The 24121-nt window shown below is 33.1% G+C and overlaps 1 protein-coding gene and 1 long non-coding RNA gene across 2 annotated transcripts; both read left to right on the top strand.

Moving 5' to 3' along the window:
- The first annotated feature begins 11928 nt into the window (after nt 1–11928).
- LOC148845557 (elongation factor 1-beta 2-like) lies at nt 11929–22364 on the top strand. The gene is made up of 6 exons (XM_088953518.1): nt 11929–12224; nt 12553–12669; nt 20200–20281; nt 21181–21298; nt 21715–21828; nt 21915–22364. Exons 1-6 carry the CDS (start codon nt 12139–12141, stop codon nt 22076–22078), a joined length of 681 nt encoding a protein of 226 aa, XP_088809644.1. The 5' UTR covers nt 11929–12138; the 3' UTR covers nt 22079–22364.
- Nucleotides 15142–19244, top strand: LOC148845558 (uncharacterized). Its single transcript, XR_016101949.1, has 3 exons — nt 15142–15199; nt 15445–15500; nt 19108–19244. It is a non-coding gene; the product is annotated as an uncharacterized LOC148845558 (long non-coding RNA).
- Nucleotides 22365–24121: the final 1757 nt, after the last annotated feature.

Genomic DNA, 24121 nt, shown 5'->3' with positions numbered 1-24121 from the left:
AGACATCAATACGGTATTATACATTCATCATATTAAAGAAAAAAGTATGATAAAGAAAATCTTAAGAGAGCAGCATACTATACAAAACCTATTGGACAATTTCATTATTTAAGTTTTAAAAATGAAATCAGATTAAGAAATTTTTGAAGATAAAATCATGTATGCATTTTGGTCGTTTCCTCACTTAAAAAATCTTATGACACCAAATAAGATTATTAAGATTTAAGTGAAACTGGATGATCTAGTAAAGGAACCTAAAATCCTATATTTCAAAGAATGAATCAAGGGGAGACAATTTGAAATAGAGATTTTACAAGTTCTTACTTCTTGATAATAATGAGAAAAATATTAATTTGTTGTTGTTCAATTATTAATATAATTATTTTGTAATTAGCATTATTAGACTATAAAAAATTTGGAAGACAAACATTGCCCAAATTGTCTACAATGTTGAAAATGTAAAGGCATTTTCAATTAAGAATGTAGGTTTCTAATCCTAAAGATTTTAATGTAAAAAGGATTACAAAATTAATAATAAAATATGCCATTAAGAAAAATTTTGAGCTCTTAGACCTCTATCTCTTTCAAAATAAGCTAATGAAGACATTCAAGGGAAAAAACTTTGTTTGTACTAGACAATTTGTGGGATGAAAAACATGATGATAAAAATATCCTATAAAGACCTCTAAAATTTGGCTCCAAAAGAAGTAAAATACTATTGCTCACTAGAAATCAATTTGTTGCATCGATTATGGGCTCATGTTCCATATATTATTTGCAAATTTTCAATAAGGAAAATTGTTGGTAATTGATTAAAAAAGTGTACTTTTAGAAAAAAAAAATCTCGATGTTCTTGTGAAATTAGAAATCATTGTTAAAAACACTTGGATATCTCTTACGTTTTAAATCTAATAAATAGTGTGATATTGATTCCTAATGTATCTAAGTTAATTTTCCACGATATATGTTTTAAAATGGGGGATAAAGATATCTCATGTATATCATACATCCCTAAACATGCTCATCATTTAATATTAGCTTATAAACATATTGAGTTGAAAACATTATCTAAATATTAAAGATTGGTCACATTTCTTATATTATATGAATATGGATATAACATTGGGTAAATTCCTATTATCTATTTTTTGGATTACAATATTTGCGTATGCTAGATTTTAGTTGTACTTACATCTCTAAATTATTAAATTCTATTGACAACTTAGTACATTTTTAGTATCTTGATCTCTCTAAAGACTTATATCAAAATGTTGCATGAATCAATAAGTGACTTTCATAATTAACAAACATTAAAACTCAAAAATTGTTTTAGACTTCTTTATTTACCAAAAAGGATAAAAAAAAAACTTACAAAATTATGCTATCTTGACTTGGGTATAATAATTGACTAGTATCTAAATGTTTCAAATATTTATTGTAGACAAAAAGTATAGTGTAAAATAAGAGAGTTAAATGACATGATAAATTTAAGAAAATCACTCTTTGCATTTTGCAACTTAAGAATGTGGAGGGAATGGAAGAGTCTAAGGAAGCCAAACTTAGACAATAAGCAATATATTAAATAGTTACAATTTGAGTGAAACTACATAAAAAATGATATAGTTGAACAAAAGGTCTTTGAAAGTCTCCAACCACACAAAAATCTTAAAGAGTTGTAAATAATGGGATATGGTGGTATTGAATTTCCAAAATGATTATGTGATCCATCATTCTCCAAATCTATGACCATTCAAGTATAGAATTGCACAAATTGCATGTCACTCCCACCTCTTAAACACTCCCACTTCTCAAATATATTTACATAGCCAAAGTATGAAGTATGATACATGTGGACCATAAATTTGGTGAAAGTGTAGTTCAAGGTTTTCTATCATTGAAGACACTAACATTTAATTGCATGATTAATATGTATAAATACAAATAATTAGGTAACAATGACATGACTCTACTACGATCGAATGCCCTCGATTAGAATAACCTTGGTGTAAAGATAAATCCTACAGCCGATGGCATAACCTACAACAATGGGTAAAAATGTCTTTATGCTTAATGTAGTATTAATCTTCTTATTAACTGTTCTTGTTTATTTTGTTACTTAACAAACTATTACCATGTCAACATAACTTGTTTGGCTTGGTCAATAGGTTGTCTAGGTATTTGAAAATCTTTTGACACTTAATTCTACTTAGTAGACACTTGCACTTGATCCAACGGACTGAACTAGTCTAAGTGATAACTCTAAATCCAAGCTAATCGCTTATCTGTTGAGAATCTTCAAACAATAACATTTCCTGACATTAGTGAGAGTCTATATTGGACTTCTCCTTGAGGAAATATACATAGATGACTTAGCAAGTGACAACCTTTGGAAAAAGTGTTTTTGGATGTAAGCCAAATTGGGTCATTTAACCTCTTTGGTGTATTGCCAAAGTTATGATCAAGTTGTCTTGTTTTTCCATTCAAGATTCTTTTATTTCTCTGGTGTACAGTTATTGCATTAAGATATGGGTTTAACAGTGATATGGGTTTAAAGCTTGTCTTTACTTTCATTTGTCTTGGTGGTTGAACGAGAGAGGAAAGAACCCCACTTCATTCGAACCAGAATAGGAGGGTGGGTGATTCGCTTTCAGCCAAATCCAAGAGGGGTGTAACACACTATATAATTTCGTTTGCTTCCTCTGTGCAACCCCGCAATATTGCATCATTGCAAGCTTGGATATCATCTTCGTATCAAAAATCGTGGAGGCACTTTTCTTTCTACAAGTCAGAACGAATTCTTGAAAGGGCTAAATTTGTTTTTGGGCGACAAGATAGTGATGAACACCCGTCTTGTTCATGACCTAAGAAAAGCCTCACAAACAACTAGTGATTTGAAGCCTTTTGCAAACTTTTAACAAAACCCTAAGGGCTTACTTTGAACAAACCCTACAATGTGAGTGGCTTCTTATCTTCGTTTCATTTTTTATTAATTAACAAAGAAAAATACTCATGTTAGTTTCAATATTGTCTTTATTGGCATACCATCACCTAGGATTGAACTAGAACCAGTGAGAAATCAGCATTGCGTTGAGATCATTATTAGTGAGAAAACACTAACAACGCCAGATAGGTTTTTTCGGTGACAACCACTATCTGATCCAAACAACCTCCGATAAAGATAAGTACTTCTAACTTATTTGCATTTTTTGATCAAGTGAGTGTGTTATTTTTTTCATATGGCTAACAAGGCTATTATTACTGAATTAAGTAAAACCGGGAAAATAAATGGCACTAATTTCTCCATTTGGAAAAGAAGGACTAAACATATTCTTGCCCAAGATGATTTGGATGACTTATTAGATACTGATGTACTTGCAAATCCTGTTGAAAATGCTTTTCTTGCTGAAATTAGAAAATATGCTAAGTATGAGAAAGATAATAAGATTGCTCCTTCTACTATTTTGACTTTTATGGAACTTGATGTTGAAATCTTATTTGAAGAACATAAACACACCAAAACAATATTTGATGTTGTTACTGAGACATATGGAAACGTAACATAATCTTATATATAGCTTCTCATTGCTAAAGAATTGGCTACTGTTGGTAACCTTATACCTGACAAAATTCAGATTTCTACTATTCTACATAACTTTCCTAAATCAAGGGAACAAGTAGTAATTTCACTTAATTTGCCTGGTACATCTGTCACTATGAAAAATTTATCCATGTTACTTTCTATTGAAGTTGAGATAACAAATAAAAAGAAGAATTTCCATGCCTTAGTAACTAATCCTACTCCACCTGAACCATCTAAATTGGGTGAGAAACTCAAACCCAAGTTCCAAAAGGGAAAGGGTAAATGGTTCAAAAAGAATAACTTTAACAGAAGAAGTAAATAACGTTTTATAATTGTGGAACTCTAGGTCATTCCAAATATCACTTTCATTAAAAGAAACAAAAGCCTTGTACTAACACCAAAGACATAGTTTGTGTGGTTTCAGAGTCGTTCATTGCTGATTCTGATTTGAGCTCGTGGTGGATTGACTCTGGATCATCTTAACATGTTGCAAGATCAAAAGAATTCTTTACTGATTTGAGAGAAATGCAACCTAATCAACACAAGATTTTCATGGGAAACAACTCTTATTGTGATGTCTTAGGAGTAGGAACCATAAAAATCCTATAAAAGATGGAATCAATTTCATTTTGTCAGACACTTTGTATGTTCCTACTCTTAGGAATAACTTGGTTTTTGTACCTCAACTTGATGAAAAGGGTTTTGAAGTCTGTTTTAGAAGTAGGAAGGTATCCATAGGAAAACATGGGAGAATTCTGTTATGGGGGGTGAGAGAAGATGGTTTGTATCGACTTTATATTAATAATAAGATTTCTACTACATCTACTTATGTTGATTGTGCTTTGTCTGTTTGTTAAGACTATTACAAATGGCATTTGATGCTTAGCACATAAATAGAGACAAATTAAAAATAATGTATGACGATAGTTTATTACCTCAAATGGACATAGATTTTAAAACTTGTAAACCTTGCTTGCAAGGAGAAATGCATAGAAAACCATTTGGAAAAGCTAAGAAATCTGAAGAACTCTTAGAAATCATACATTTTGATGTTTGTGGACCACTTAATGTGAAAACCCATAGGAAGATGTAGTATTTTGTGACTTTTATAGATGGTTTTTCAACATTTGGCTTTATTTATTTATTAAATAAAAAATCTGATGTTCTAAATAAATTCAAGGAATTCAAAACTTTACCTGAAAACCAAACAGAAAAGAAAATAAACATACTTATGAGTGATAGGGGTGGAGAATACATTTTTGAACTATTTGATAGTTTTTGTTTAGAAAATGGAATTATACACCAATTAACTATTTCTTACACACCCCAACAAAATGGGGTGGTTGAAAGAAGAAATAAGACCCTCTTAGACATGACTAGATCTATGCTAAGTCATTAAAACTTAGGAAACCAATTTTGGAGGGAAGCATTATCTACTGCAGTTTACATACTAAATAGAGTCCCTACAAAGATTAATAAACTAACTCCATATGAACTCTAGACAAGTAGAAAACCTAATCTTATAAATCTAAAAATATGGGGATCTACTGCCTATGTTTGGGTACCTAACCAACTTAGAAATAAATTGGATCCTAAAAGTTTTAGAGCAACATTTTATTGAGTATTCTGAAACATCAAAGGGTTATAAATTTGTGAGACACAAATCTGATGATTCCTTTGAACTAGTTGAAAGTAGGGATATTGAATTTTTAGAAGATGAAATTGACCCCAATGATCCTAAGAAGTTGGTTGGCCTTTTGAGATAGAAAAAGAAAATGCTATTGAAAAGTCCTAATGGCTTTGAACCTCCTAATTTGGACATAATAACTAGAATACAAAGAGAAAGAGTTCCCTCTTCTAGATACGACGACTTCTACTCATTTCAAAATGACTATATAACAAATTGTGAAGCTAATCCATTAAATTTTATAGAGGCAATGGCCTCTGTTGATCATGCAAATTGAAAAACAACCATGGACGAAGAGTTTGACTCGATGGTTAGGAATCAAGTTTGGAACTTAGTAAGAACAACCCAAGGATAAAAAAGTTATAGGTTGCAAATGGATACTCAAAAGAAAATTAAAACCCAATGGGTCAATAAATAAATACAAAGCAAGATTTGTAGCAAAAGGCTAAATGCAAATGGAAGTAATTGATTTTGAATAAACATATTCTCCAGTTGCTAGATTTACATCCATTAGAATAATACTTGCTATGGAAGCCTATTTTGGTTGGGAACTATTTCAAATAGATGTAAAAACTGCATTTTTAAATGAACTCAATGAAGACATATATATGCAACAACCAGAATGATATATAGTAAAAGGGAAGAAAGAAAAGTGTATAAACTAAAACGATCATTATATGGATTCTCCCCGTATGTGGTATTACACTTATCACAATGCCATTATAAAACTTAGTCTGTTTATAAATTATAATGAACCCACATTGGGTTGGATCAGATTAGACCAAATCTAGTCCAATTGACACTCCTACTCGTAAAGTCATTGTATGTATTTAACTTCACAAGTTACCTTGCAAGGTCATGATAACCTCACCTCGTAGGAGTAAACTATTTTGCCTCGCAGAGTTGCACCTTGTCAGTCCTATGAGGCTTTCAAAGCCAAACATATACATCTTGCGAGATAAAGACCAAACAAAGGTTATGGAGCCAAAATAAGAGTTTTGTGACTTGTGAAAGTTATTATGACTGACTGTACCTAGTTATTATACTGACACACATCATTCCTTGAGAAGGCTCAAGATCGTGCTCTAACAACTTTCAACCTTGTGATGGGTTGTGTTTGGTTGCAATGCAAATAAATTGGTATTGATGCAAAACCATGACAAGGCAAATGATTTGAATGTAAATTTTGATCTATTTTTGTTTCAAAATTTAGCTTATTTTATTTGATTACATTACAGATGAAGCAAATTAAGACATGAAGCAGAATAAAGTAATATCCAAAACAAAATTAAACGAGAATTTGCATTTTTTTATTTGCACTTCCATGCATTTGTACTAGTGCAAATAAATTTGCACCACAACCAAATGCACATGTCCCAAGGGGAGAAACAAATGGGATTTGCTCCAAGGCATTTTCAAGTTGGGGAATATTCTGAAATTTTGGCTTCATGCGCATAATATTGTCTCATTACTTCTATAAATAGGGAAACCATCTTCAAAGGAAACTAGATATTCATTCCACCCAAAGCTAAGTCTCATCCATTTCTCTTTGGTGACATATTCTTTCCCACTTCCAAAACCCCAAATCCATACTTATGCAAACTTCTGTGGCCTATTTTCATTCATTCTCATACATAAATGGAGATTGTATCATTTTATTTTATTTTATTGGTAATTTAGAGAAATAAAAATAGATCAATAATTTTGGTAATTAAAATCTTTGAATTGCATATGATATAATATGTATCATTGAAATTCTAGTGGATATATTTTTTAATTAAGATTATATGTTATCTATAAATCATTAGTTAATAATGTAAATTTACAATAAATAACAATATATTTATTATTTATTGAAATAAAAAATATTTACAAAATTAACTTGTTTCACTTTTAATACTTTTTTATAAGTGATATAGCCATTAGATAGAATATTAAGAATTCAATATTAAATTGATTTATTTTCTAGTAACATAAAAAGTAAAAATAATAAAATATAGAATAATTGATTTAGTAATTAAAATATAATAGTTGCATATGTTGCCCATTGAATATTGAGTTTATAATTCATCTTAGGGGTGATCATCTTCGGCCTAGCTCGGCCAAAACATATTTAAATATGCATCCATGTCATCTCATGTTATATTTTATATTATATAATATATAAAATTAATTTTATAAATATATTATATGCCATATAATATTAAATATTATATGTGTGTAATATTTTATACATAAATACATGGGCCCAAAATAAAGCCCAAAGCTGGATCTAGTCTATAGCTCTTATCATATGTGCTAAGTTTGACATGCTAGTCCATGATCACCCCTAGTTCTTTTACATTTTCATGAATTTAATATATTTTAGATTAATGTGATTTATTAATTTAACTCAAGTAAATAATAACATTTTTTAAGTTACTGTTCTATAGGGACCATTTTTCCATGTAATAGTAAAACATTAGATTGGAAAGCATTAAATTTCAAGTTCAAGTATGAAAGAAAAGCAACTTTATGCATAAATAAGGGGATAATTACTTGTATACCTTGAGGTTTGTAGAAGCTACTTATATGTACCTTGTTGACCTTTCAAATGTTAAATCCTACCTATGAAACTTAAAAGGAACCAAAGTGTCCTTAATTGTTCGTTAATTTTTCAACACATGTCTTTCTTTCTTTTTTTTCTTCTCTTCTTTTCCTCTTCTCCTTCTTAGGGGATATTTGGTTCCATTGGCATTTATTGAAAAAGCGCTACCACATCAACACCACATAGGCGTTGGCATTTATTGTAGATGAAGCAAAATGAAGTGACTGTTTGGTTTCACTGTTTATCAAATAAACGGTAGAAAAGTGAAACACTTTGATTTTTATGCATGGGGCACCTAGGGAAACTTCAAATTCTTGTTTCCCCCAATGCCCCAACATTTTTTGAAACCAAATGATGATGTGACACACTTTAATGGGTATTAATCTGAGATAGAGAATAAAAAACATTTAAAGTGAAGTTCAACCAAACAACAAAAACAATAACATATAAAGTAAAAAAGTACAAATAAATGGCCTATCCATAAATGCTAATTAGGGGTGTAAACGGAGTGAATTCGAATCGAATCAAACTTTCTTCGAATTCAAAACCGATTAAATATATAGATATTTGAATTCGATTCAATATCCGACAGTTTTTTGAAACAATATACCATATTCAAATTTGTTGGGATAATCGAATATTCGATTTCGATTTGAAAAAAAAAATCTCTCCAACTTCATCACATGAGGAAGAAGAAGAAACTTGATTAGAAAATTATTCTCTTTCTCTATTCATCTAACTTCCAAAAAACAAAGGAAAAACATATTAAAAAAAATAACCATAACCATCTATTTAGTGTTACTACATTGATATGCCCTACAACAAGCATCATCGGTGGTGTAATATACATAAGAGAAATCATCGATTGCCATGTTAATGCCTTCTGCAACATACATGAGAAAGAGGGAAAAAAGAAAAACAAGAAAGCAATTTAGAAATGAATATTCAACAAAAAAAACTCAAATACACAAAATAAAGGTAAAAAAAAAAGCAAAAATGAATGCTACCAATTAAAGTTTCAAAGGACTCGCCGGAGAGAAACATTGAGCAGATGTAGAGAAAAATGGTGAGAGGATGAACGGAGAAAGTAAAGCTGAAGTTGTCTAAATCGGTAAAGGTACAAACTAATTAATGAAACCCACAACTTTTGATAAAAAATATTAAAATATTATTTAAAAATCATCATAAAAGTTGTTTTAATTCAACCTTTTATTATTAAAATAATATAAAAGAAAAATTAGTCAAAAGTCATCATTTGTTGTGATGACTAATACTAACATCAATGCACATATATATATAATTTATATTTTATAATATAATCGAATCAAATATTTTTATTCAACTGTTAATAATATTTGGATAATTTGAATTCAATTCGAATAGTTTAAATCTCGAATTCGAATTTGGATTTTCCAATATTGTTTACACCCTTAACGCCAATGAAACTAAAACATACTTATTCTCCATGCTGCAAACACGTTTGATTGAATCCATTTGCCCCATTTTCCCTTGAAAAATCCAATAAAATTTTCCATTATCTAGTTTCTTAGGTGTGGCCCTTGTAAAAAATTAATCTCCCCATTTCTTTTTCACCTAAAAAACAATCAATTGGTGGGGAAAAGGAGGAAGGATGAGAGAGAGAGGCTGGGGAAGAAAATGGCACAGTAAAGAAAACAAAAACGAAGAGAGAAGAAGATGGGGGTAAAAATGATATCATAAAAAATTTTGATAGCCATATGAAATGGCCATAAATGTTGTCTTAACAAATGGCCTATTTGTGTTATTCAGGGCCATCTATTCTTAACTTGGGGTATGGTGTGGTTGATTGTTGATCTCTTGGTAGAAATAGGGGTTTAACTCCTATCTCCCCCGAGGGCTACCCCCTTTACAAACAAATAAAACAAAGTTAAATCTTAAGCAAAGGCACCGTTTATAGGAAAGCTCAGGAAATGATTCACTCCATGAACAAAAAAACAGGGAAGTTTAAGTATTATAGATTGACATAAAAAAAAAAAAAAAGCTTATGATAGATTGAAATTGGGATTCAACATCCTTTCTCTTCCTTTCCCTACTTTTTCCTTCAAACCAAACATAGCCTAAAAGACAAGGTATTCAATTCGTTAAAATCAACTTCAATGCTCACAATATTGTGCTCACTCCATTTGCACAATTCCTTGCAGCCTTGCATTGGAGATATAGAAATGTCTCCCCATGAAAGAACATACAAGTACGAAGATATTTCTAATGCAAGGCTGCAAGGGGCTGTGCAAACAATCTTGTGAGTATTGAAGCCGATCTCCAATTCGTAGACGTGCCCATGGTTCGGTCTATGGGCCTTTTTTGTAATTGAATCGGTAACTGAAACTAAATCGAAGTCAATCGGTTTGTTGATTTTTCAGTTTTTAAATATTTATAATATATATTATAAATATATATAGTATTATATTTTAAATAATAAATAATATATCATATATATTATAAATATATATTTATATATAATACATGTTTATTAATTTGTAATATATAAACAATATAATATAATATACATAAATACAAGGTTTAAAAACTGACCCAGAAACGAGTTCTGGCCACTAGTTTTTGGGTCAACGGTTCGATCGTCTGGGTCAAATGGTTCGAATGGTTTGAGCATCTTACCCATTATATTGGAATATTAGGGTATACTATATAAGAGAAAATAAGGGTTGAAAGTTGGAAGAAAACTGTCCGCTAAATTGAAAGAGTTTAGAAGAAGAAGAAGACGAGGAGGAGGAGGAGGACTTGTAGGCTTGCAGCGGCAATGACGACAGTGATGGAGAACTACAGTGGTAACGTTCTGAGTCTTAGATCTCACTCTCTCTCTCACCTTCTCACGCGAGAAAGACAGATATGAGATTTATCACTAAGATTTCTCAATCTCAGAGATTTCTTAGATATGAGATTTCTTATATTTGAGATTTGAGCAGCAAACTATTCTCAGGGTCGAACAGTTTATCGGTTAACCCGTCTGGGTCAATGGTTCATTGACTAATTCAATGTTTTTGACCAAATGTCGGATTTGGGGTAAAACGAAACCGGTCACTTTAATGGTTCGACTGTCTAAGTCAACGGCGGTTTGAAAACATTGCATAAATAAATAAATAAATAAATATTATATATATATATATAAGAAATATATGTATACCAGTTGATTTTCTATATTGGTTAACCAAAACCGAACAGATACCTTCGTTTTTTTTAAACACCGAACCGCAATTGAACCAATTAATTTGGTTAACCAATTTTTTAGTTCGGTTCGATTGATCTTTTTTGGTCAGTTTGGTTTCTCATTTTTTTTCGCTCACCCCTACCAATTTGGCTAGTTCAACTGTTATTAAAATGGCCATATGAGCTCACAAAAACGTTGTGTACACTCATCTATAGTTGCACATTGGGAACCATGCTTTTCAAAACCGGACTAGACTGGACGATCGGATTGGAAAAAACGGGCTAGTTCCGTTTACCCCAAAAAGGTTACTTTGTCAAAAAACCGTTGATTTGGTCAGCAAACCGTTGACCCGAGTGGTCAAACTATTCGAATTGTCCAATGGTTTTGTCTATTTTTATTTATATTTTTTTTTGTGGCCATCCATTTGGTTCAAACAGTTGGACCGTTCAACCTGAGAATCAGACTTGATTGGTTCGTTGTCCGGTTCGGTTTTAAAAACCTTGTTGGAACATCTCACCATGAATCAACGTTTTAAAAAATGACCCAGAAATGGAACCATTCTGGGCACCGGTTTCTAGGTCAATGGTTTGACCATCTGGTTCGAACGAATGACCCGTTATGATAACAAAATTAAAAAAAATAAAAAACAGTCAAAAACCGTTGAACGGATTGACGGTTTGACCACCTGGATCAATGGCTTATTGACTTTTTTAACGATTTTTGACCAGATTCCGGATTTGGGGCAAAATGAAACCGGTTGCCTGGACGGTTCCCAGGCCGAACGGTCCGACCGTCCGGGTCAACGGCGGTTCGAAAACGTTGCCATGAATGACATGAGACGTTTTAAGGTGCACACGGACGTGGCCAGCGGCAGTGGGCAGATTCGAGATCAACGGGTTGGCCCCTGGCTGAGCAGGACCAGGTATGTGTCAGCCCTAGTTCTTATGCGACTCAAGCAAAAGGATATTCTCCAAGCCTCCACTCCAACACTCCTCTAGTCCTCTCTTTTCTGATTAGGGTTTTGCGTCTCGGTCAGCTAGCTCTCTAGTGCCCACTAACATTTCCCCGCACTCTCTGCAATGGCCGTCTCCTTCTCAGATCTACACACCGAAGGTGGTCTTAAGTCTCTCGAAAACTACCTCTCAGGGAAACCTTACATTTCCGGGTACTTTTCTTATTTCACTTTACAAAACTTATTAGATTTGAATTTATGGTGCTATTTTGATTTCATTACCTAGTGTTTATTTGCTTAGTTCTCAGCATAGTTTTTTTATTTCGTTGTGCTATTCGTGTCTCACTTTATTCGCTGTGTACTTCATTCATGCTTTGATCGTTAATGGAATTTGTGTTTTAACTAAATTTCTTCATTTTTTTACCGTCGTTATCGCTTATTGTGGGTATCTTTAGAGTTCAACTTACGAGAGACAATATCAAAGTTTATCAAAAATTCGAGTTTAAACTAAATTTCGTTTTCTTATTGCGGGCATCTTTAGAGATCAACTTACGAGAGATGATATCAAGGTTTATGTGGCCGTTCCAGAGAAACCCAGCAATGCGTTTCCTAATGCCAGTCGGTGGTACGATTGTGTTTCGTCGCATCTCGCTGCAAGGTCTGTGATTCTGACCGTCTTCCTTGTATTTGCAATTTTAGTGGGATTTTATGTTCTAGGTCAACAATTAAAGGTTTGCTCATAAAAAATAAATAAATAATTTGTTTTTTGAAACACAATTTTAGTGGGACTTTATAGAGCAAGAGCCTCTTACTGTCATCTCTGGCCCTTCCATGGTAGGATTTGTTGCAGGAGAGGAGAGAATGCAGTTATAAGTGTGTACATTGTTTTGTTAATTTGTTTCTACCGGACTTCTGTTTTGATATTCATCTCCTGATTTTTGATTTTTGTTGTAGATGTGTGGTTTTGCTTTTGGAACTCAAGCCCAAGTTTGAGTTCTCTGGCTTTCTCAGTCTGTTAATTCATTTTCTACTTCTTGTCCATGATTTTCCATTGTTCTTGAAAACCCACAACGCATTTTGGAGATTTGAATGTGTATCTTCTCCATTATCGTGTTCTTAGTTCCTTTATTTAAATCATTTGTCTTTATTAGTATTTTTCCAATACTCGATTGGAATGCAAGATAGCTTCTTGTCTGGATCTTTAATGCTTTTTATGATTCAGGCAACTAAACTGTTAAAAACTTGCTATGTTACTGTTACAGTTTCACTCACCTGAATCTGACCCACTGATTTTTCAGGCCCTTTACTACTGGTGCAATCCTTTTGATGCCCATATATCGTTATTTTCCTGATATTAACAACTGGTTTGTTTTGTATATATATATATATATATTTATTTTCTTGAAGAATGTTTTATGTACACTTTTTCTTTTGCTTTCTTGGTTCCATTCTTTGTCAGATTGGGCATTCTAGTATAAGTTCCCAACCGGGGACTTCAAAGGATCTTTAAATAGTGACTGTCTGTTGAGACGTTTGTTTGTTCTCCTGGTTTATTTAAACTCTGAGATTTCTGTTATTATACTCCTTTTTTTTCTTTTAAACTCCGCATTAATATGATAATGTTAATTGACATGGATGTTCATTGATATCAATGGTCTTTTGTTCAAAAGTTAAGATGCAATACCTAATCCTGTTAACCTTTTTCTACCCTTTTATTTATCTTTTTTTCCTTGAAATCTCATGCTTTACTTTTCTTTTATGATTTACTTTTTTCCCCAAAATTTCATTGATAACTTTTGAGTGCAAGGTAACTTCTTGTTTGAATCTGAACTTATATGATTTAGGCAACTAAATGTCTAAAAACTTGCAATATTATATTTTCAGTTTCACTCATCTGACTCTGCTGATTTTTTGGGCCCTTTAATACTGAGACATTATTTTCTCTAGCTGTTTACCACTTATTGGATATGTCTTGAAGCTTTTCTTCCAGAAATTTATCTGAATTTTAGGTTCTTTTTAGTTTTATGCACTTCCTTTCATTAGTGACTTTGTGCTCGAAAAAACAGCTTTAAGGTTTTATTCATTTTTCATTGAAGAGCAACCTCAGGGACTCCTCTAATATGCATTTGTCTTCAGATTAGGTCCTTTTTTATGTACATAACCTCAGGGACTCCTCTTTGTTTAATCTTCATATTAATTACTTAATAACTATAAATGATGGCAATGTACTCTCTTGTTGGTCACAAAAAATAGCAAATGCACTCTGTCCCAAAACCAAAACATTGAATGTTTTGTGGCAATTTCTTCATTTGCTACATTGACTATCCAATTTACTCATCTGTAAGATGATGAAGGGACTGGATCAATTGATCCTTCCCAGAGAACTTATTAGACACATGGTTGGATTACATGTTTTTTCCTTTTCAATTGCCTATTGTTCAAGTTGATAACCTACTTTGGATGGTGACAATGCATTCTCTTGCTGCTTGAGAAAATGGCAAATGCACTCTGTCCCAAAATCGATGTACTTAATGTTTTGTGGCAATTTCTTCATATGCCATAGAGACTAGCCATTTTACTCGTCTGTAAGATGATGGGAGGTAGTTATCCTTCTCATTGATCTTATTTGACACATGATTGGATTACATGCCTTGTGTTGATTGCTCCCCTTGTGAACTTCAATGCATTAAATGTTTAAACTGTATTAAATCTTAAAATGTATATGTTTGGAACACCGATCTTTGCTAGTAGTTTTACTGGAAACAGAGTGTTTTCATGGCACATTCTGACTTTTTTCTCCCTTCTAGTTCATTTGGGACTTTGTTTGCAGACTTAATGTATGTTTTTCATTTCATGGAAGTAAATTGTTATTGTTTATTTAATAATCATCTTTTCTACTTGTAATTTTTTCTACATTCAATCAGAAAGCAAGGCAGCTTCTTGTCTGGATTTAAGCTCCCTTTATTCAGGCAACCAAAAGTATTAGAAACTTGCAATATTTAATTCTCAGACACACTCGCCTGAATCTGATTGGGTGATTTTTCAGGCCCTATTTGTACTGGGATATGCTAGATTTTTTCCTCAAAATGTCTCATTGAATTTTCATCTCTTGATTTTTGTTTTTTGTTGTAGATGTGTGGTTTTGCTTTTGGAACTGAAGCCCAAATTAAAGTGCTCTGGTCTTTTAGGTCTGTTAATTCATTTTGTACTTGTTGCCTACGATTTTCCGTTGCTCTTGAAAACCCACAACGTAGTTTGGAGATTTGAGTGTATCTTCACTGTTATGGCACTTCTTAGTTCCTTTATTTAATTCATTTGTCTTTCTTAGTATTTTTCCAATACTCGGTTAGAATGCAAGGTAGCTTCTTGTCTGGATCTTTGATGCTTTTTATGATTTAGGCAACTAAACTGTTAAAAACTTGCTACATTACAGTTCCAGTTTCACTCACCTGAATCCGACTCACTGATTTTTCGGGCCCTTTACTACTGGTACAGTTCTTTTGATGCCCATATATCATTATTTTTTCTGATATTAGTAACTGATTTGTTTTGTATATATATATTTTTATTTTCTTGAAGAATGTCTTCTGTACACTTTTCTTTTGTTTTATCGGTTCCACTCTCTGTCAGATAGATCATTCTAGTATAAGTTCCCAACTGGGGACTTCAAAGGATCTTTAACAAGTTACTCTGTTTGTTGAGACTATGGTTTGTTCTTCTGGTTTATTTAAACTCTGAGATTTCTGTTATTATATTCCTTTTTTTTTCTTTAAGCTACTCATTAATATGATGATGTTAATCGACATAATGGCAAATGCACTCTGTCCCAAAACCAATGTACTTAATGTTTTGTGGCAATTTCTTCATTTGCCATAGAGACTAGCCAATTTACTCGTCTGTAAGATGATGGGAGGTAGTTATCTTTCTCAATGATCTTATTTGACACATGATTGGATTACATGCCCTGTATTTGTGAACTTCAATGCATTAAACGTTTAAACTATATTAAATCTTAAAATGTATATGTTTGGAGCACTGATCTTGGCTAGTAGTTTTACTGAAAACAGTGTTTTCATGGCACATTCTGACTTTTTTCTCCCTTCTAGTTCATTTGGGACTTTGTTTGCAGACTTAATGTATGTTTTTCGTTTCATGGAAGTAAATTTTTATTGTTTATTTAATAATCATCTTTTCTACTTGTAATTTTTTCTACATTCAATCGGAAAGCAAGGCAGCTTCTTGTCTGGATTTAAGCTCCCTTTATTCAGGCAACCAAAAGTATTAGAAACTTGCAATATTGAATTCTCATACACACTCGCCTGAGTCTGATTGGGTGATTTTTCAGGCCCTATTTGTACTGGGATATGCTAGATTTTTTTCTCAAAATGTCTCTCATTGAATTTTCATCACTCGATTTTTGATTTTTCGGTTTTGCTTTTGGAACTCAAGCCCAAGTTTGAGTGATCTGGTCTTCTAGGTTTGTTAATTCATATCGTACTTGTTGCCTATGATTTTCCGTTGTTCTTGAAAACCCACAACGGAGTTTGGAGATTTGAGTGTATCTTCTCCGTTTTTGCTCTTGTTAGTTCCTTTATTTAATTCGTTTGTCTTTCTTAGTATTTTTCCAATACTCGGTTAGAATGCAAGGTAGCTTCTTGTCTGGATCTTTGTTTTGTATATTTTATTTATTTTCTTGAAGAATGTCTTCTGTACACTTTTTTTCCTTGAAACCTTTTATTTATATTTTTTCCTTGAAACCTCATGCTTTGGCTTTCTTTTATGAAGTATTTTTCCCCAAAATTTCATTGTTAAGTTTTGAGTGCAAGGTAGCTTCTTGTTTGAATCTGATCTATATGATTCAGGCAATCAAATGTCTAAAAGCTTGCAATATTATATTTTCAGTTTCACTTACCTGAATCTGATTGCTGATTTTTTGGGCCCTTTAATACTGAGACATTGTTGCCCCTAGGTGTTTACCACACATTAGACATGTCTTGAAACTTTTCTTTCATAAACTTATTACTTATCTGATTTTTAGGTTCCTTTTGGTTCTCTTCATTTCCTTTCATTAGTGATTTTGTGTTCCAAAAAACACCTTTAAGGTTTTGCTCATTTCCATTGAAGAGTAACCTCAGCTACTCGTCTACATCTTCGGATTAGTTCCTTTTTTATGTACATAACCTCAAGGACTCCTTGGTTTGATCTCCATATTAATTACTTCATAACTATAAATGATGGCGACATACTCTCTTGCTGGTCAAAAAAATAGCAAATGCACTCTGTCCCAAAACCAAAACATTGAATGTTTTGTGGCAATTTCTTCATTTGCTACAGTGTCTATCCAATTTACTCATTGGTAAGATGAGGGAGGGATTGGATCTATTGATCCTTCCCAGAGACTTTATTGGACACATGGTTGGATTACATGTTTTTTCTTTTCATTTCCCTTTTGTTCAATTTGGTAACTTAATTTGGATGATAACAAAGTGATCTCTTGCTGCTCGAGAAAATGGCAAATGCACTCTGTCCCAAAACCAATGTACTTAATGTTTTGTGGCAATTTCTTCATTTGCCATAGAGCCTAGCCAATTTACTTGTCTATAAGATGATGGGAGGGAGTTATCCTTCTCAATGATCTTATTGGATGCATGATTGAATTACATGCCTTGTTTTGATTCCTTTTTGTTCAATTGTCCTTGTGAACTTAAATGCATTGAATGTTAAAACTACATTAAATCGTAAGATGTATAAATTTGGAACACTGATCTTGGTTAGTAGTTTTACTGGAAACAGAGTGTTTATAAGGGACATTTTGACTTTTGTCTCCCTTTTTTGTTCATTTGGGACTTTTTCTTGCAGATTTATTGTATATTTTTTATTTGATGGAAGTAAATTGTTATGGTTTGTTTAATAATAATCTTTTCTACTTGTAATTTTTTCTACATTCAATTAGAAAGCAAGGCAGCTTCTTGTCTGGATACAAGATCTCTTTATAATTCAGGCAACCAAAACTATTAGAAACTTGCAATATTGAATTCTCAGACTCACTCGCCTGACTCTGATTGGGTGATTTTTCAGGCCCTATTCGTACTGGGATATACTAGATTTTTTTGTTGTCAAAATCTCTTTTATTTTGGTAAAAATTTGCCTTCAGCAAAATTCATTGCTCCATTCCAATAAATAAATAAATAAATAAAGATCTGATCTTGCTACAGTTACGTATTTTTTTTTCTGTCATTAGTTGGGATACCATTTCTCTTTGGCACTTGCTAAGATAAATGTGATTTGAAATTTCTCCTGAACCTAGACCATAACAATGTTAGACCCCCTTTCTGATTGATACATGCGGGAATAGGGGTCTAGAATAGGAACCAGAATCACCCATTTTGATATTCCAGCTGTTCAATTGAAAAGATGGGGTTCTGATACCCATTCCTTGTGGAATGGCATTCCTCCAAGGAGTTAATGGCCATTTTGGCATCCCCTTGGGAATGAGAATCTCATTTCAGCAAGTAAAAAAATAAGACAAATTACTTAAAACCTCCTAAGCTCTTTCTCTTTGTCTGAGTCCAGCCTTCATTGGCAGTCTTGCATATCTTATGGAATTCTGTTTTGATTCCCCCTGAACCAAGTAGTTGGGGAGAATATGTGATTCTGATTCCAATTCTGGGATTTCAATTTTAATTCTGATTCTGACCACCAAGCAAATGGACCCTAAATTATTCACGTGATCTTCAGTTCAGCTGTACTAGGCCTTCTCTAAGTTGTTGGGTGACCCTGATTGACCAAACTAGAATTTTTATTTGTATAGCTCCTATTTGTCTAGTTCCGGTTGTTTTATGCTCTGGACGATATCATTGGAATGGCACATCATTGTGTGTGTTATGGGTTACTGAGTGTTGGCATATCATTGAAACTATCAAATTGTTGATCTCAGCCCATGTTTGTTGTTCTTTTTTGGTACACCTGATTAGAGAAGTTGTTTGATTGCCACTTATCATTATAAGTTGTTTGATAATGTTTTGCTTTTCCTGGTAGACTTTTGGTAATGTTTTAAATGTTAGAAATCCTCACTTGGAATTTTTTGATATATTAGAGCCTGTTTGGGAGGACTTCAGAGCTTTGATTGAGCTGCTGTGAAGAAGCTATTAAAATCCGCCTCACCAGCAAGTTGGTATCATGACTGGATGAAAGCATACTCTGGAGCTTTCTGGGTTTTCACTAAACATAGCTTTTAGGCTTTCCATGTGAGAACCACCTTGCAAAGCCAGAAGCTACTGTTTGATAGCCCTCCCAAATGGGCACTTAGTAACAAAAAGACGTGGCAAAGTAGTCTAGAATTGTACATTAATTCAAAAAGTAAAAAAGTGTAGAGAAATTGTCTTCACGACTGGTTAATGCATTATTACAACATAATGGGGTATAAAAACTCTGCCAGCATAGAACTAGAGTACTACTCTAGTTTGTGTTATTGATTCATTATATTATCTGTATTCTCCCATGGCAGTGTCATGCCACTGCTACCTTTCATTTTCTAATCTAGTTTCTGGTAATCTTGCATACAAAAGGGAATTTATTAAAGGGCCTTTGGTTATTACACTTAGGTCGCATTTTAAGATCTGAAGTTTGCTACTTCTGTATGAAACTAATGCTAAGTGGCCTCCCCTTTCAGGTATTTGGTTAAATTTCTGAAAGGCCAGTCTATAGCAGGCATTTTACTCTAGTTAATAAGTGACTGGATCACTGTTTATCACTTATTAGTGGTGCATATATCCTCTAGTCTGTTAGTAGTTTAAAACATATAAATAAAAAAACAATTCTCCTTGTACCTATGTTTTTTTTTTTATAATTACCCGTTGTACAATGTTCAAATAATTAATCAGACTATCGAAATAGACTGACTGTTCAGGCAAACATAAGGCAATTAACTCAATAAAATCTAATTAGAGTTGAGAGGTATTATGTTAAGCTACAGACTTCAAACACCAACTTAATGTTTTTTTCATTAGTAAATATGCGACCTTATTAATTAGATGAAGAAAACGAGTCAGGTACATTATAAGAAAGTGCACTAGCATTCCCATAGATGCTGAATAGTATCCAAAATTTGTGCAGTCAGATTTCCATGTTCATCCATATGAGAATGATAATCTTGAAATTGCATTTTGTTCGGTGAAAACTTTTTTAGGTTTCCTGGAAAAGCTGTTGGAGTGAAGATAGCTGGTCAATCTGCTCCAGCTGAGTCTGCCCCAGAAAAGGAGGCAAAGAAGGTGCATATCCTTATTTCCATCAGTTATTTACCTGAATTTTGCACAAAGTTCATCTGTTGAAGGGTATAACATGGACAAACTATGATTTTGAAAATCATAATCATATCATAAATCATGGAGAAAATTGAATTGAATCTACTCGTGTATAGTGTCATAATTGTCATATTATTAGAATTTATCACTTGTTTTACCTTATTTTTAATCCATATATACCATATGTGTACCTAAAAACAATAGAATATTAGAATTTATCACTTGTTTAATAGAAGACTAAGATGATTTATCACTTGTTTAATCAAATTTGGCTTGAAAGTCAAATAATCCACATACAATGGCTTTTTTAGGGTACATATAATGGAAAATAAACTCAGTATGTGGTCTTAAAAACTGTGAGTAAATCATTTTCTATTGTGGGCTTTAAAAAGTGTCTTCCTTGACAAAGTTAAATATAAGAAAATGACAAAGTAGAGAACTAACTCTAATGAATTGATTTGAATTAGTTAATCATATGAATTAATAAATCATAAGGTTTATAAAGGATTCATGCATAAGATTTAAATCAAAACCCTTGGGGCTTATGGTTTGAATTGTGAATCATATAAGATTTTGACAATACTGGGATCTTTTTGCATCAACTACTTTTTCACTCTGCATATCTTAATACAATGCATCGGGTGGTGGTTACAAATTCCCAACTACCCTATATGTAATATGCGTCATAGTTGCAGAAAACACAAAATGGGTGCATGTCTTCTCCTTAACCTTGGTTTTTGAGTGTGTGAGAGAGAGAGTTTTGGAAGTCAGGCACCATTAAGATGAAACAACACAGGCATTGAACTTGAAAGCTTTCTGCTCACCAGCTCAATAATCCAATCACTGAAACGTTTCTTACTTGCCAGGAATCTCCTGAGGGAGATGATGATGATCTGGATCTCTTTGGTGATGAAACTGAGGAGGATAAGAAGGCAGCAGAAGAGAGGGAGGCAGCTGCTAAGGCTTCTGCCAAGAAGAAAGAGAGTGAGTATTTGTAATCCTAGAACTCATTTGACATGGTTTGTCTATTTTCGTGTCATCTGTATTCTGTTGATACTGGATTTAAATGTTTGAGATGCTTGTTATTTTATTTGCATCACTGCAATAGGTTTTAATTTAATTCCGAACTTTTAGTTTGAGCTATCAAACATAATTGGTTCTAGTTTGGCATAAAAAAGGACTGCGAATTCCTGTCGGTTAGAACTATCAGACATGTACATTGTACAGTGCTAGTTACCTATTTGTCCAATTTTCTAGTTTTTTTGCTACTCATCTGAATATGGATAACATGCATGAAATATTTTTTATTTGCAATCTATCAAGAAAATTTATTGGCCATGATATTTTCCAATTATTTATTTATTTACTATTATTCCAATCAAAGAGATTAATTGCTTCAGGTGGGAAATCCTCTGTTCTTCTTGATGTTAAACCTTGGGATGATGAGACTGACATGAAGAAACTTGAAGAGGCTGTTCGCAGCATTGAGATGCCGGGTCTTTTATGGGGAGCTTGTACGATTTACTTTCGCTCACTTTACCTTTTTACTGACACCTATGGACATTATTAAGAAAATATTCCATATTTGTTTTTGCTGCAGCCAAATTGGCGCCCGTTGGTTATGGGATTAAGAAGCTGCAGATCATGTTGACCATCGTTGATGACCTGGTCTCTGTGGATAACCTAATTGAGGATCATCTCACAGCCGAGCCTGCCAATGAACATATTCAAAGTTGTGACATTGTCGCCTTCAACAAAATCTGAGATCAAACCCGTTACTGTATTTTACTTGTAGCTTAGCCTCCCCCCCCCCCCCCCCCCCCCATAAGTTTTCTTAGTCCTTATTTTTAGATCTTCACCTTTTACTGCGTCTGTGTTTCACATTTTGAGGAAGATGGCTAATATAGATGGTAGAGCTGCTTCATCATCCACCAAACCAAGCGATCTCATAAAAGCCGTTGTGTATGGGATAAACATGATTTTGCGGTTGTCATGAATGTTGTCGATTTATTATTCTTAAAATTTCATTACTTCATTCTGCTGATTGCAACTCCAGGGAGCTGTTTTTGCTGTAATGGTGGATTCAGTGGGGTAAAATCTGGGTTTCATGGTTGAAATCTGCCCGTTTGCTGCTAGATTAAACATAATAAGTAAGCCTTCCGTCTTTTTCATGGGTCTTTCTAAAATGTAGAAGCTAATGCTGGAACTTTGAAGGCGCCCTTTTGTTCTTTCAGATGTGAAGACATGATTCTTGTGTATGAGCCTTCGTAACAAATCTGCAGTTCCAGCTTTCTTCAAGAGTCTGTCCCAACTAATTAGAATCTCGTGCAATCCTTACGTTGGTAGAAACCTTCCCACATTCTTGAATTTGTCCCTCGCTAAGTCGCAATCCTCGAATTTGTCCCTCTGTAGGGGCATATCAGGAAGGGTTTGATACGACATGTATCGGCTGATACGGGCCAATACATGACAAAATTTTGATCCTTGTCATATATTGCATTGCACCCCAAGTCACATTTATGCCTTGTTTTCAACTTGATAAATGACTCAGGTAAAAATGCATTTATACAAGACAAGCGTTGCTTGGGAAACTCTTATTCGGATAAGAGCACTTATTAGTGCTCTTTTATTCTGCATCATCTAGCTTTCTACCCAACTCCTAACTTGAAAAAGCACGGAGGGATAAAGGGGCTATCGTTGAAAGGGAGGTAACTTTTATCAAAATAAACATCCGATTGCATATGGCTCCACATATAAGATAAAAGAAAGTGATTTATGAGATTCTAAATAGGTAATTAATGATTCTCTTCTAAGGTTTGATGATCATCTATTATCTTTTTCGTTATGAATTGCTAACATAATTCTAGAGAATAATAAAAAAACTAGTATTATATGTACAAGAACAAAATTATGGTGTTTAATGGTGCTCATTGGCTCAACTGGTTGATAGTTTCACTATTAGAAATGTGAAGAGGAATATCCAAGTATTATTTTTAAAGCAAATAAAAATTAAAAAGGCTTACTTTAATTGCTTATGTGAAGTATGGAATATTAAGATGCGTCCAATGCATGACATGGACACCATGCACATCTTAATTCTTTGAAAATTAATATAATTATTGTTGATTTTATAAATATATAAATTTTGTATATTTATTGGGTGGTCAAGGAACATGTCCAAAAAATGAATGTGACAGAAGCCCGAATGTGTTAAAAAACTATAAATGATAGGATTATGAATGAAGTTTATTTGTAAGAACCTAAAGTAGTTTCAATAGGTGGTAAAATGAAAGAGAGTAAACTAAGATGGTTTAGGCACGTCCATAGAAAACCCTCAACTACGCCACTCAGAATAGAGCTGGATAGAAGAGCTGTCAATCAATTGGGGCTACCCGATAGAACTGAACCAAACTGATTATATTAGTTCTGTTTCTAAGTATTGTGTCCCAATTATAAGTAGGTCAGGACTTATTTTTGCCATTCCGAACTGATTAAGGCCCCAACCGATTATGTAATTAATGATATATTAAGAAGGCTCCATTTTGTCATATTTTACGCCTAAAAGGGTGAATTTCATACAGTATAAGATAATTTTAGTTAAAAAACTTGTTTTATCGACATATAAACATTTTATTATTTACTGTCATTTTTATTAAGGTTATATTATCAAAATGAAGTTCCAATTTCTCATATTATGGGTAATTATAGATGTCCAAGTGTATTTAGGTCAAATCGGGCCAGATCCAATTAATCCAATTAATAATTGGGTTGGGAGTCGGGACTAGTTTCACCCTGTCCCAGATGCAC

Source organism: Nelumbo lutea, chromosome 7 (genome assembly GCF_056320005.1).
Source record: "Nelumbo lutea isolate HS-2025 chromosome 7, American lotus-T2T, whole genome shotgun sequence".
Taxonomy (NCBI): Eukaryota; Viridiplantae; Streptophyta; class Magnoliopsida; order Proteales; family Nelumbonaceae; genus Nelumbo; species Nelumbo lutea.
The sequence above is the reverse complement of the archived record's forward strand: the minus strand, read 5'-3'. Positions and strand labels throughout refer to the sequence as shown.

What these genes read in the sequence shown, in the direction of transcription:
- LOC148845557 (XM_088953518.1), top strand. Translation starts at nt 12,139, where the DNA reads ATGGCCGTCTCCTTCTCAGATCTACACACCGAAGGTGGTCTTAAGTCT. An exon ending in CAGAAAAGGAGGCAAAGAAG is followed by an intron (nt 20,282 to 21,180) that starts GTGCATATCCTT and finishes CTTACTTGCCAG; the next exon opens with GAATCTCCTGAGGGAGATGA. An exon ending in GGGTCTTTTATGGGGAGCTT is followed by an intron (nt 21,829 to 21,914) that starts GTACGATTTACT and finishes TTTTTGCTGCAG; the next exon opens with CCAAATTGGCGCCCGTTGGT.